This window comes from Meleagris gallopavo, chromosome 2 (assembly GCF_000146605.3).
Source record: "Meleagris gallopavo isolate NT-WF06-2002-E0010 breed Aviagen turkey brand Nicholas breeding stock chromosome 2, Turkey_5.1, whole genome shotgun sequence".
NCBI lineage: Eukaryota > Metazoa > Chordata > Aves > Galliformes > Phasianidae > Meleagris > Meleagris gallopavo.
The window spans coordinates 93,536,773-93,552,321 of record NC_015012.2 but is presented as its reverse complement, the minus strand read 5'-3'; the positions used below and the strand labels follow the sequence as shown (position 1 = coordinate 93,552,321).

Sequence of the window (15,549 nt, the reverse complement as noted above, 5' to 3'; positions counted from 1 at the left end):
AAAGGTATATGGGAAAAAAATTCCCATGGAGAAAAAAGAAGGGAGACTAAGTTGGGCAACTTGGTAAAAGACAACCATAGAAGAGAAGAGGGAAGAAAACAAGAAGGAGGAGAAATTCTAGAAACTTCTACAGCTTTTTCTTGAAAACAGTAGAACTGGCATGTCACAGGAGACCAGATCTCATTTATCAGAACCATCACAAACAGCATGAGGGAAAAGACTTGGCACTAGGTCCAATTTTCTGGTGTATTAAATGAGAATAAAGCACTCCTTGCGTTACACAATCAGGAATGGCTGTTTGCTGGTTTTCTGTTTTTGTTTTATGCTTTGAGGGTTATTTTGCTTTGAGAAACTCCTGAGTGCTTCTGAGGAATTTTTGTTGTAGATGATCATGAAAGTCATAAAAGATGAGAGTTACAAAATCGTTCATTTCACCCTCCTCCCAAAGGAAGAACACTCCTTATAAGACACAGGACTTTACTCAACTTAGATTCAAAACCCGAAAGTCATAGGGGTTCCAATGATTCCCATGGGAAAATATGCAGTTTTGTACAGCCCACAGTCTCGCACATGGGTGGGGTGCAGTTTTGCTTATCTCGTTAGCTCAGAACCAAGATCAGGCCTTTTGCCTTGGGGCATCATTTACTATTCAAACATGCACAAACAAAAGTAATTCTCAATCATTCTCCAGGGCCTGCCATAAAATCTAGCTTCCTTTCTAATCAAATCATTAAACAGTATATTTTAGGAATTGCTCTGGTTAGTGATAGAATGTCCTTCACCAAAACACACTAAATGCTGTTTCCTCATTCATGTTTCATCATCACTTTATGTATTTATCATATTCTTGTTTAGTTCTTAACCACACAAATAACAATTAAAACTCCTTAATGGGGAAAGAACGCATTCCTATCAATACTGGGTATCAGCAAGCTCTGAAAGTGTTCTTGTACTAGACATGGTGCTATGATTGTATAAATCCCCCAAATAAAACAAAATTTCAACCCAGACATGCCATCAGACTAACCTACCGATACAAAATAAGTGATTCTTATTAACACGGAACAAACAATATTGCTAAATCAATCACACTTTTTTATTTACTATTTACTGTTATACTAATTACAGTGCCTAAATATCTTAATCTACAACTCCATTGTGCTTGATTTTGTCAAAATACAAATCACAAATACTCCATAGCCCTAAAAATATTTATGGATAAACAACTTTTATTGTTAGCACATCTTTGTGAGATAAGAAATAAATGGAAGAAAAATATTGAGTGGGAAAATGAAACTGCTAAGTGAAAAAGAAACCTACTTGGCTTTCTGTATCTTGCCTAGGGAAGATACAAAGTAGTAAAAGATAAAAATTCCACACCTCAATAAAAAATAAAACAGATCTGAGACCCATGCAAATCAATAAACAATTTGAAAACAGGCAAAGCTAGTTTGTAGATTAGAAACAACAACAACACATAAAAAAAACAACCAAGCAAACAAAAGCCAGCAAGAACACCTTTTCTGAAAAGCCCTATATAAAGTCAATTCTGAAGAATTGCAGGAGGTCCTCACAATATTAAATGACACCTGATAAAACAGCAAGTGAAAATCAATGATGCCAAATGCCAAGTTATATCCTTCACCAAACTGTCACAATGAGGAACACCAGTTCATCTAGTAGCTGTTAGTACTTAGGAAAAGAGATCCTGGAATCTGGGTGAAATTTCAGCTTCCCAAAATCTCTACTCTGTACTCAGTAGAAGTTTAAAAATAGAAAAGACAGCAGAACTTAGATATAAGCAGTGGTAGAGGATATATACTATAGATATATTATATACAAAAGTACAGAAAGAGTCAACAAGGATAAACACAAATATGAAACATGCCACGCGAGGGAAGACTAAATGAAATAGGACCTTTCATTTTGGAGGAGGAAAAACAAGCCTTTGAGGGTTATGATAGAAATCATGGATGGTATTGAAGGGAAAAGGTATAAAACTCAACAATAAATTATTTTCAAGAGGACAAGAGAATTTTAATAATCTTAGTGTATCAAGTGCCAGAAGCTGGAATCCACCAAGAGAACTGGGTGTAAAAGCAGCATTCAGAGAGAAAGCTACAAGACTAGGAGTATGCAGATCTCACAGTGAAAGAAAGTCACCAATGTACCTTCATATCTGACTACTTACTCATAAATAATTTGAATAAGGAGGTGAGGACTGAGAAGACAAAGCCTTCTGATACCACGTTGTTCATGGAAGGAAAGACAAGGTGTGGCTGAGAAGAACTGTAGAACCTCTCAGTACTCAGGGCTCAATTAGCCACAGCTATGCTGTAGAATGTGGGAGACATCTGAATGGCTCTGGCATGGAACCTCATGGAGACACAGTGCTGTCTGAATCTTTGGTAAGATACCCTACGTCATCTGTGAGGGTGGAGAGACGCTGGAACAGGTTGCCCAGTGAGGTTGTGGATGTCCCTGTCCTGGAAGCATTCAAGGCCAGGCTGGATGGGGCTGTGAGCAGCCTGGTCTGGTGGGAGGTGTCCCTGCCTATAGCATGGGGTTGGAACTGGATGATGTTAAAGGTCCCTTCCAACCCAAACCGTTCTATCATCCTCTGATCTGAAGCAGAACTCACATCTGGGCAGCTGATCTGAACCTTCAGTGGCTGGCCATAGAACAACAGATGATTTTCAGTACTGAGAGATGCAAAGTGATGCAAGTGAGGAAAAAATAATTCCGTACTACATGTAGAATAATGGTGTCCGTGCAGACCATTGCACTTGAGGAGTGAGATCCTGCAATCCCAGTAGGTATTTGTAGGACAGTGGCAGCTCAGTGCTCAGCAACATTCAATAGCACAGTGAATTACAGAAATATTTAGGAAAAAAAACCCCACCAACATCGAGAGCACAAAAAGCAATTGTGCCACTTTGTGCACGCCCGTATTTTCAACACTATATGCTGCACCCATCCCGCTATCTAGTAGAACTGGAGGAGTTCATAGAAGAGCAACGAACATCCCCACAGCGAGAACTGACGCGGAACTCGGGCAGCCGCCTGACAGCGCCACCCGCCGCCTAAGATGGCGGCTCCGCCCGCACCCACAGTGCTCCGCGCGCGGCCGCGCTTCCGGGTACGGGCCCTGGAGGGCGGCGGACCCGGGGCGGCGTGAGGTGCTGCGGGCGGGCGGGGCGCGAAGTTGGCCGGACCGAATGTGAGCGGCGGAACGGAGGAGCGGGCGGACGGAGGAGAGGGAGGGAGCCGCACGCTCGGACCATGAGACTCCGGCTGTGGCTGGTCTCTGCCCTGGTGCTGCTCTGGGCGCCAGGCGGGCTGCAGGCGCTGGGGCGGCCGCCGCGCGAGCGGCGCTACGGTAAGGGGCGGGGAGGGAGGAGGTGGGGGGAGAGCGCTGCCGCGGGCCTGGGTACGTGTGAGGGAGAGCGGCTTCCCTGCGCTGAGCGGAACGGAGAGGGCCGTGGGGGCAGGGCTGGGGCTGCCGGAGGCCCTGCGGTCCCGCTGCCGCCGGTGCGAAGCGCCTGGGCCTCGGTGCGGAGAGAGCGCCGTGCCTCCGCCGTGTGCCCACAGGGTTCCTCGCAGCAGAGGTAGCGCGGACGGTCCTGTAAACGTTGTGTCTTCGTGGCTCTGCTTGGAGTCACCACTGCGGAGAGCGCGAGGCTGCTGGAGCTGAAGGTGACTTCTAGGGAGCTTAACGTGGAGCAAGGCTTTTTTGTCTCGTTCTCGTACCTGAACGCTTACTTTGGAATAAACGTGAGAAATAACTCGAATGATTTCTTGGAGACCTGATCTCTTGTGAAGAAGTTTTAATTTGCGATTGCAATGGTGGGCGTCCTGCAAGCAGGAGTGCCCAACCAGATACACGTCACAGCCTTATATCCCCTATCCGCTGACACTGAGTGTTCCTCCCGTTTCATCCTTGACTGAGTACTCCAGGTTCACAATCTATCCAAGGCTTGCTATCTCCCTCCCATTATTGCTTCATAATTTGTTACCTCCTGGCCTCTGCTAGTTTTGTAAATATTTATCTGGTCTGCCCCATCCATTTCCCTAATCTTGACACTGGGACCTCTTGCTTTCTGCTTATCTACCTATCCAAGCGTAGCTGGTATCCTAGCTGGTTGGTGGGATTTTTCAGTTGCAGAAACACATTTGTAGCTCTCGACTTTCCCTGCTGCCATGTTCACATTCTTTGCACACGCACCCCCTACACAGTTGACAAAGTCTGTTTCTCTTTGTTTCTTCAAGTAAGTGGAATCCATAAAGCAGTTGCCAAGCCACTTCTCCCACCATGTACCTGCCAGATAAGTTTGTTTCTTCTTATGCAGCTCTGGGTGCGTATGTATGTCTTACAGCCTTTACCTTTGGTGGCTCACTCTCCCCCATTGATATCCCCATTGGAGGAGAGTACACAAACTAACCTGCCAGAGTCTCTTCTTATCTCTCAACGTGCATACTTTATTCTTTAACCACAGTCAAACCTTACCTTGTATGGTCCTCAGGTATGTCCCTTTGGTTCAACATTCTATTACTTATGCAAAAACACTATGTCAATCTCCCACATAAAGAAGTTGCATGTCTCTGTGATGAGCATGAGCTTCTCCCTGTGGAGAAGCAGAGGCTGCAGTCACTCGTTGCCCAGGTGTCTCCAGGTGTCAGTGGTGACTGGCTTGGGCCCACCTGCTTGTGTAGATCTTGGATACCTGGCAGGTACCAGCCTGTGCCTCTGTCACTTTCCCACACCTCCGGTTGACTTTTTGTTCAGTGCAGGCCACAGGAGTTAGTCACTGCAGGAAGCAGATGGGGATAGCACCCAGCAGAGGATGTTCCAGGAAGTGTAGTAAAACACAACAAATACAGCATATCCCTTTAGCATCAAGGTCAGGGGCTTCTTCAGGCAGAGGTCGCATCTGGGGCCATCAGATGTTACACCTTCTAAACGACCAGTTTGCTACAAACTTGTGTAACCTTACCTGATTCTTTTGCATTCCTGGCCTCTGTACCACAATGCCCAGACTATGAGCTATTCCATTTATTATACGTGTGGAGGAGAAACTCCTTTCTTCCGCTTGCTTCTAAACTGTCACTCTTGGGTTCTGTTGCCAGAAATAGAGAATATGGAACAATTAGTCATTTTCCCCATACTGTAGTGACTTGCAGACATTTATAATCTGTCACCTTTGTCTTTTTTTTTTTTTTCTGCAAGTGAGAAAAGCTTGGTCTGTGTAATAATTCTTAACATGAAAAAAAGTTCACAAGTTTACTGGTCTCTGTTCCTTTCACGTATGCGCCTTGTGTTGGTATGGGTTTTTATTTATGTGAGATGCATAGCTAGAACTGCAGCCAGCAGTGATACAGATGTGCCATGGGTTACTAATGATAAAGCACAGTGATTAATGCTTTTTATTTTGACCTCTCTTTTTCTTGTTTAGTAGTCATTCCAAGACCTTTTCCTTGAGTAGCAGCAACTATGCTGAAGTACTTTGCAAAAGTAGAGTGAGGATTTTTTTCTTGCATTTAACTCACACACTGAATTTCATGAAACATTTTGTTGTTCCATCATTCAATAAATTGAATCTGTAAAAGCATTTTGTGAGGGAGCTCATCTAAAATTTTTACAAATCCAGATATGCTCAGTTAATTGTGTTATGCTTATCCATGCATTTTCTTCTTTCAGAAGGCTAACTGCTAATTCCATAAAGACTAATGGGGACTGCTCACTGCTATCTTATTTAGCATGGGTCTAATAGTTCTCATTTTGTTGTTGTTATCTGTTTGTCAGGGAAGCAAAAGTCAATGATTTTTTTGGTTTTTTTTGGTGCAATTCTTTAGCATTTTCTTGGGATCATCTTTGCAGCTTAGCTGTTTTAGGGGCCCCTTTGATTATTTCTCTGGGTTGTTCTTTTGATGATAGTAATGGCTGTTTCAGATGGTAGCTTTGTTTTTGACAAACTGCTCTTCAAAACCTTTTTGCCTACTTCACTCACTTCATTTTATGTTCATCTTTCACTGGAGTTCTGTTTCCCTAACCTCACATGCAGCTCAGTTTTCTGAAATATCATCTTTTCTTTGTAATAACTTCTATTTTGTTCTGGTTAACCTGAGGTTGAGTTTTCTGGACTGAAATAATTCGTATCTCTGACAAGTAGTCTCTTTTGTGAAGTTCCAAGGGTTGTTGTTTTATGGCTAAGAGCTTTATTGCTCATCTATTTAAAAGCTTATTTTTTTCAGCAAGGAAAAAGTATTATTGAGTGAAAACGGAATTTGACAGAATAGAATATGTAGATGAAAAAGACTTGTGTCATTTCCTAGCATTTTTCAGCTGAAAGAATGTTAGGCTGTGGTGCTCCAGCAGTTTAAACTGACCTGACTTGGGACTGCCACAATCCTGCTTTCTGATCCCCTCCTCATTTTTGTGAGTGCATGCATGGAGCTGATGGCCATCTTTTGGTAAGGGGCACAGGGTCTCTGTTGGGGTAGCGTGTGTCATTTGCTCCCTGTACTCACTGACAGTGTGACTGCCCTGTGTGTGTGGAGTGGGGAAAGCTTGTGCACAGGCTGAGGGTTGGAGGTAGGAGCACATCAGCCTCAGTTTGAATTGCTTCTAGCTTGTCTGGAAGTGGTGTTCCTCCCAGGGAGTGGAGGAGCAGCACTGAGCTCTGCTGTGTGACAGCGACAGGGACAGGGCCCGAGGGAACGGCATGGAGCTGTGTTGGGAGGGGCAGCTGGGGGTTAGGGATGGGTTCTGCACCAGAGGGCAGTGGGCATGGAACTGGCTGCCCAGGGCTGTGAGCACAGCCCTGAGTGCTGGAGTTCAAGGAGCATCTGGACACCACTCTCAGACACGGGTTTGGGTTTGGGTGGTCCTGTGTGGAGTTGGAGGTTAGACTCAGTTCTGAGTCCCTGCCGACTTGGGATGTTCTGTGATTTTCTACTGGTCAATACAATGACTTAATATAGTTTTGCCTTTGAAAATTTAATGCCAGCTCTTTTTTGTTTTTTTTTTCTTTCATTTGTCCTTTATCTCTGAAGATAACCTTTTATAACTATTAAATATTTACGCTGTTTGTTGGAGCTCAGACATGTCTGAATGATAACGGGGCTTAATGTACTTGAAAAGAACAGCAGCACAAATATCCAGCTTCAGTTGTTGACTGTTTTGCTATAAATGTATTGCTTCAGTCTGTTTTCCATTGCAGCATGTTGCCACAAAGTGTTATGTACCCAGGATTGTCTAGAATGTAATCTGCTGTATGCAACATCTAACTTAGTCTAACGTTTCTTGAGATCTCTAAACATAAGCTAGGCAGGGAGAAATGCAATAGCTGTTGCTGTCTTGGGCAGGCAACATTCTTTGAATTGCTCACTTGTGCAATATAGAAAAGATCAATAAGAGATTCTGAGGCAGATAATCTGGCCTTGAGTTGTTTTATATCAGTACTTCTCAAAGACCGCACACAACTCAAAATGAATTGCATCAGATAAAGAAATGACTGATTAAAATGGTTCAGTAAGAATCTATGTGACATACATTAGAAGACCATAATTTATGACTTGTTGAGTGAAAAAAAAAATAGTGGTGGTGATGATGGATAAACTTAGCTTAGTGATGCGGAAGGCAGCATAAAATCATCCACAATCAGTTTTGAATTATCCATCACCCTCAGTGGGACAAGGCACAGAAAGTCCTTAAAGCCAAGAACACAGCTATCTGTACAGGAGGGAAGGGGCTGGAAGTTTAGCTTCATGTCGCAAGTGTGCAGTGAGATAATTGCTGACAAAATCCTATGCAAGGTTCACAGAAACACAGAATCACCAAGGTTGGAAAAGACCTACAAGATCATCCAGTTCAACCATCCACCTATCACCAATAGTTCCATATCGCTCAACACAAAATCCAAACGTTCCTTGAGCACTTCCAGGGTGGGTGACTCCACCAGCTCCCTGGGCAGCCCATTCCAGTGCCTGACACTCTTTCAGAAAAGTAGTATTTCCTAACTTCCAGCCTAAATCTCCCCTGGCGCAGCTTGAAGCCAAAGTTTAATAAAGGTTAATCTTTGTTCTTCTGGGTGGAAGTGTGTGTGTTAGAAAATGGGGCAAGACCCAGATAAGAGGCAAATACTGTAAGTAATTCCGTGGTCTGTCATTCCATTGGTGTTTCTTATCCTATATTAATGTTCTGTATAGCAAAACTGCTATTTTGGTTTGAGCGTAGCAGTTTCACTCCAAAAGGTGAAGTTTGGGGGTGTGCATCACAGTGTACCACACAGAGGAGAATCCAAGAACGTGCAGCCTGAGCAGCAGTGCGTTCAGTGGTGATACCAGCCCAGGGTGCTGTGGTCATTGCAGGAATTTATAGAGGCAGTGTTTTCCACAGGCAGCGTTACAGGCTGTGATAAACCTGTACGGTTATGGTCTCCTGTCCACTTTGTCTCCCATACAAACGGCAAATGGTTCATGTAGACGTGGCCTGTCTTACTGAATGTAAGTCATTGCTGATTTTTGTGCTGTGTTTTGGTGGATGTTTCTGTAGAGGTACTTAATTGTGGTGGTTTCACCCTGAGGGACAGCTGAACTCCACAACTGCTGTCTTATTCCTCCTTCTCAAAGGAGGAGGGGCAGAAAGGGGTGGAAAAGGGCTCAAGGGCTGAGATAAGGACAGAGAGATCACTTACCAGTTATTGTCATGGCTGAAACAGACTCAGTATGGCAAGAATAATATAATTTATAGCCTGTTACTAACAGGCTGGACTGGTGAGAACTGAAACCAAGATAAAAACATCTTCTCCCCCCCATGCAAGGGAGTGGGGGCTGTGGTCAGTCATAACGCTTCACCTCTGCTACTCCTCTTCGGTCGCTCTCTGCTCCTTCTCTATGTAGGTCCTTCCCACAGGATGCTGACCTTCCTGAGCTGGACTTCCCACAAGCTGCAGCTTCCCAAGCACTACTCTGTACCACAGGGCCCACCCTTCAAGGATTGCTTCAGCACCAGGCCCCACAGGTAGCAGCTCCCCCAGTCCTCCTGCGCCACTGCAGGCTGCTCTCTGTGGGCAGCAGCTCCAGCTGGAAGTGGCTCCTGCAGAGGTATCCATGGGCTGCCGTCTCCTCCGTGCAGCAGCCACTTCTGCATGTGGAGATCTGCTCTGCATGGTGCCCATGGGCTGCAGGGAGCCAGTTTGCTCCACCATGTGCTCATAGAGGGCACCCCTGCAGCCCCAAAGCCTTGCCTAAAGTACTTTTCGTGGCTTGTTTTCTCTTGTTCAGTCAATATTCTAATTTTCAACCGAGGAAAAAAAAAAAAAATGATTGAAGTATAATTCCACAGAGAAGTACTTAAAGTCAGCTAAGTGAAGTACCTCAACACTACAATTGTTACAATCTAACTATTGCAAGATTTTTGTTGTGAGAACATATCCATATGGTTATGTGGCTTTGGTTTAAGCATATACGCACTATGAGCAGCCAAAAGTGGAACGTCTCGTTGCATTCAAGGTTGTTCTTTGTAGTATTTTTTCTTTTCTCCCACAGTTAAAAACTGACAGCTGAGTACTGCTGTTCGTGGCTGACAGCAGCAGTGACTCATCCCAGTTTCACTCTTCTGCTCTGGGTTAATGTGCTCTGTGTGGGGATTTCCTGCAATCCTCTGGATACCGGTGGTTCTGATTATCTTTCTGATGCTTGCCATTCCTGCAGATGTATGACTGTACTGCTTGTCTGCCTGCAACTTCTCCACTTTTCAGCCCGTGTTTGTGTGGTTCATGTCCTAATCTCTGATCACAGTATCCATCCTTGCCTTCCTGTGCTGCTTTTAGTATGTGTTATCCATTTTTTCCTTCTTGAAACCTGCATTAACCTACACGGGTACATGGCCTAGGGGGCTGAGAGGGGAAGGAGGCTCTGTTCTGCAGGGAGGCACCTATGGCAGCCTCCCACTCAGTTTTGATCTGCAATTAATGAGATGTTGAGCAAGTTCTTAGTATCCTCTGCATTCCCTGCCTTCCTTTTTTATCTTACAGATTTTTGCTGAAACTGTCAAGCTCTGCCCCTCAGTGCTATGATATGTCTTGAGTTTTGGAAGGCCACATCTGAGCGAGTGCAAAGTTACGTCCAAAAGGAAAAGTACAGTCAGGGAGGAGGGGACTGATCTCACCACGGTAGCCCAGACAGTAATTAGTCTCTGCTAGGAATCAGCTCCTTTTTTCTTTTTTTAGTATTTATTTATTTGGGAAACAGCAGGGTTTTGTGGTTTGCAAGCTCAGTAGTGAGACTGACAGTTTCTGGAGAGCCAGATAAATGAGAAGACTGCATCTTGTGACTTGGCTCTTCTTGTCAGCAGGACATATGAAAGCGTGTGATTTAGGGTTTTTTGAGCATCATGTGCTGTTCTGGTTCAAGACAAGACAGCTGTATTGTCCTGTTTTACTTTGAACGTGAGGTTGTTAGTTCAGGGGGCTTTCTTATCTTCATAATGTCAGTATTTGATGTATTTGATCAGGTATTGCTTTTTTTTGCTCCAGAAAGTACTCCCTGCTTTCACAGATAAGACAGACTGAGATATTAAATCAAACAGAAAATCTTGTTGTTCCTACCTGGCCTCCATTTATGAGGTGTGTAGTGAAGGAGAAAATTTCCAAGGTTGGCAGTTTGTGAGGTAACATATAGAAGCCCCTGGGATGGGGATTCAGCTGTGTTCAAAATAGCCAGAAGTAGCAGCATAATAATCTGTCTGGTTTCTGCCAAATAAAATCTGCGCTCCTATAGAAAAATACTGCCCAGAAACTGATGAATGTTTCCCTGTACAGAAAATCATTGGAGTAGTATAAGAGTACAGCTGTATGAGCAAGTTTTTCCTGAGATGAGCTAAAGGTTGTTTTGTAGACTTCTAGCTCTTCCACGATAGCCATCACTGGGCACTTCTGAAAGTGCCCTGTGAGTAAGGTAGTTAAAACTGCAGGAAAGGCAGATCAGTTTCCTTCATTGGTGAGGCAGTAAATCTGCTGCCTGCCTTACACAGCCCTTGGGCTGGGAGGTAAGTGCACCTGGAGGCTTTGTCTGGCTGCATGGTGACTAAGTTCAGACACTCCTTTCTAATGTGGTTTAGCAGTTTTGTTAGAGTTAGGGACGGCTCAAAAACATGCCTTTTGGAATGCTCAACATTAGCATTGCTGATGTGGCTGGCTATTCTTATTGATGAGTTTGTCTAGAAATGTGTTTGAACAGTCAAAGCCTTTATCATGCAGTGTTTTATAAGCAGCTGACACCTATTGAGTTCTTGAACCTGTTTCTCTCACAAGTTCTTGTGTATACTCACTGAGCAAATCAGCAGTTGTTTTGGAGGAAATAAGTAAAATGATTTCTCGAAACCATTAAGAGCATGCATGAGCTCTTTCACATGAGGTGAGAGTGCTTCAGTTCCCTTTGTGTTCTGTCTGGCAGTGGCTCTGTACCGGATGTACTGGAGGAAGAGGTAACAACGTGTGTTACAAATGACTATGGAACAGCTTTCCCACAGATAGATCTCATCCTAGAATCACAGAGTGATTGGGCTGGAAGTGACCTTCTGACCCCCTGCCATGGGCTAGCTGCCCCTCACCAGCTCAGGATGCCCAGAGCCCACTCAACCTGGCCTTAATGAACTGGGGGGATGGGGAACCCACAGCACTCTGGGCAGCTGTGCCAGGGCCTCACGACCCTCAGGATAAAGACTTGCCTCCTGACATAGGATCATAATCGTAGATTCATAGAATGGCCTGGGTTGAAAAGGACCACAATGATCATCTAGTTTCAGCCCCCCTGCTATATGCAGGGGTGCCAACCAGCAGACCAGGCTGCGCAGAGCCACATCCAGCCTGGCCTTGAATGCCTCCAGGGATGGGGCATCCACAGCCTCCTTGGGCAACCTGGTCCAGTGCATCACCACCCTCTGTGTGAAAAACTTCCTCCTAATATCTAACCTGAACCTCCCCTGTCTCAGTTTAAAACCATTCCCCCTTGTCTATCATTACCCATCCTCATAAACAGCCGTTCCCCTCCTGTTTATACGCTCCCTTCAAGTACTGGAAGACCACAATGAGATCTCCCCAGAGCCTTCTCTTCTCCAAGCTAAACAATCCCAGTTCCCTCAATCTTTCCTCATAGGAGAGGTGCTCCAGCCCTCTGATCATCTTAGTGGCCCTCCTCTGGACCCGTTCCAAGAGCTCCACATCCTTCCTGTACTGGGGGCCCCAGGCCTGGACGCAGTACTGCAGATGGGGCCTCACAAGAGCTGAGTAGAGGGGGACAATCACCTCCCTCTCCCTGCTGGCCATCCCTTTTTAATGCAGCCCAGAGCACAGTTGGCCTTCTGGGCTGGAAGCACACACTGCTGGCTCGTGTCTAGCTTCTCATCCATCAGGACCCCCAACTCCTTCTCTGCAGGACTGCTCTCAAGGAGATCTTCCCCCAGTTTGTATAAATACCTGGGATAAATCAGATATCTAACATCAGTCTCCTCTCTTCTAATTTAAATCCATTTCCCCTTGTCTTATTGCTGTCTGCCTGTGTAAAAAGTCTGACAGGACGTTACTGCAAGCCCAAGAGCAAATGTTCTAGGTGGGGTACTGCAGACTTTGTTTACCTCTTACTTCTAAGGTTGGAAAGACTTGGGGTTGTATTTTCTGGTCCAGCTTAGGACTGTGAATTACATCTGAAGTAATTACATCTGAATTACATTTCTGCTCACTTGAATTCACATATTTTTATGTGTGAAGAAGAAGAGCACTGGATGGCCTTATCAAGAATATGGAGCCCTTCAGCCATCAAATCATTGTTGAGCTGAATCAGAAGGGTTGTTAGTGAGCTGCTCACCGGCTTCTGGGAATGTTTGGTGCTGGCAATCAGCTAGAGCTCAAAACCCAGGTGGTACTGAGTGCCACACAAAACATGGACAAGAGCCCTTTTCTTTCTTTCCAGGCTTGGAGATTCAGGTGGTTTAACAGTCACACAGCCAAGTGCTTGTTGTGCATGCTCCCAGACTGCTGTCTCCAGGCTTGTCATCCCGCCCCACTGCTCCTTCACATAAGATTTATTTCTGCTTTTATTCCTTGTTGGATGGTTGGAGGAATAATAACTGTAATTATTCCTGCAAACTCCTCTGCTGCTCCTTTGGTCACTTTTAATTCCTGGGGGTAAAATTTTAAAATGCTGCTGGATCTCTTATTTCAACTAGAGACATTTTCTGTAATCAGATAACTATCGAGAATTTTTTAAGATATTAATTATGTCTACTAGTTTCAAAATTTGTGTCTCTAGATAAGCTTAACCTCTGCATAAATAATGTAATTCAAAAGAATGCTTATGAAACGGCTGACTTGCCTCATTTACTTGTTGCTTTCAGGGCAATAGATTGAGCATGAGATCATGGGAATTCACTGTTCTGCTTATGAAAGCCAGAGTGGTTGGAGAAAGATGCCATTGGTATTTGAATTGGAAGCAGAATACTAGAAGAGAAACATCTCCTTTGAAAAAAATAGGCAGTGGCTTCCAATTCCACTGAACTGCTGGCCAGCACATTCTTGAGCTCTTTGCTGATGGAGTAGTCTGATACAATGCCCATTAGCCCATCATTTGCTTGGAGGTTACTTTCCTGTAGTAAGAGGTAGTTTTGGGGCAGTAAGCTTAGCCTTGAAATGGGGTGAAGGAAAAGGAAGAACCAAAAGTTGTGAGGAGGAGACAAATCACTGCTGTGGGTTTGCTTTGATTTTGGATTGTCGTCTCTGTCACCAGTGTTCTTTCAGTGTGTGTTTTAGGGGTTCCCCTGGCAGGGAAGGTGCGTGGGGTGAAGGCTGGCTATCATAAAGAAATGAAAATGAAGATATAAGTATTAGAGTTTCGTGCTGGAGGTAAGGCGCCCCTCTCCAAAAAGAGAGGAATGCAAAAATCTAGGAGGGGATGGAAGGAAAAGAGCCACGGGAATGTGGTTTTGGAAAACCTGAGTCAGCTCAGTGCACTGAAGCCCACAGGGAGTGACTCTTGGACCACGGTGGAGATAATGGAGCAGGAATGCCAGTTGGATCATTAAACTCAAATAAAAAGTAGTGAGCTCTGGGATCGTGGTGATTCCTGTCCACAGGCTGCCTACGGATGGGCTCTGTACACCTCTGTGTTTCGTTTAGAATGACACTTCATCTGTTCTGTTTAATAAATCATGAGCATGGATTCATTTTCACAGTATGAAAATCTTAACAGAAAAACTGGGGTTTGTGTGTTATGAATTTATCAATTTCCACATCTGTCTGATACCTGAATTAGCTGACTGATTTATGTCTAGCAGCAGCATGTCTTAGAAGTTAATTACATGTTGCAAGTAAAATGAAAGCAAACAAATCTAGGAAGAAGGAAATGTTAACAAGTGCATTCTTGTTTCGGTGTCCCAGGAAGTAGGAGTGCCCTGTTTCAGCTGTTACTCTAGCAGAACATCTTACTCATCGCGTGGCTCTGTACTTCTGTACTCACCCCTTGCTGAGGTGGAGTGGGACCAGAGTGGGACTTCTGAAGTTCTCTGACTACTCAATAAAATCGGAATTTCTTTAGCAGGCTTTGCAGGTCACAAAATCGAGACACGGGTCGTTCTGACTGGCCATGGAGGCGACTGCGTCTTGCTCTTAGCCGTGGCTTTCCTCTGGTTTTGGGGCAGTGCTTTGCAAGTAGGAGCAGAAGGCATCAGGGGTGGTTTGTTGTGCCGGGGCCATGCCCTTTGGGCAGACCGTGGCTCAGCAGTTACTGTGCAAGGCCCCGAGCAGCACAGCGCAGTGGCACTGCACCTCAGGTTTAATTAAAAAGAGTTTAAGACTCGAGTTTCTCGTATCTTGTTTCCCCCTGCCTGTCCCTGCCCTCTTGCTAGGTGCAGCCACTTGCGAGAAGATGCTGTGCCATAAGCAATCAGTTACAACATCCCACAAAGGAAGGTGGTGGAAACTTGCTTTTGCATATAACCCGAGATGCTTGGTAATTGATTGCAGGTGCTTTCGACCTGTGTGTTGTAAACAGAAATCAGGGAATTGCAATTGCGCTGCCTTTCCTGTGTTGCCAAATGGCAGGGAGGGGCCACATGCTAAGGAGCAGCCCAGGAGCTGCGGCCTGGTGGTTTCTGGTGGGAGAACATGAGGACAGATTGACCATCTGTCAGCAGGCTGCGGGGTCCTGCCTTTGGTAGTGTGGCCTGGTGTGGGACTGAGAGGGGTGTGATGGAATCACAGAATGGCTCAGATTGGAAGGGACTTCAAAGCCCACTCAATCTCAATTCCCTGCCCCACCCTTTTAGTTTTAAAGCATTGCCCCTTGTCCTGTCACTGTCCGAACACGTAAAAAGTCAGTCTCCCTCCTGTTTATGAACTCCCTTTTAAGTACTGGAAATTCTTATGCATTAAAGCACAACTGGACTTGGAGAAAAAGGGAGATTTTTAAAAACAAAGGAAAAATAAAAGCCCTTCTGCCTCCTGTAAGCCAGTGGCCGACTCCTCGTTTGGAACAGGGTTGGAAAATGGTGAA

The 15,549-nt window shown here is 44.9% G+C and overlaps 1 protein-coding gene across 1 annotated transcript in view; it reads left to right on the top strand.

Moving 5' to 3' along the window:
• Positions 1–3,141: 3,141 nt before the first annotated feature.
• Positions 3,142–15,549, top strand: part of ADAM17 (ADAM metallopeptidase domain 17) — a 33,332-nt gene continuing 20,924 nt past the window's right edge. The window contains exon 1 of the mRNA XM_010707921.3: positions 3,142–3,379. Coding sequence (XP_010706223.1) covers positions 3,283–3,379 — 97 coding nt within the window. The 5' untranslated portion in view covers positions 3,142–3,282. The remainder of the gene's footprint in view (positions 3,380–15,549) is intronic.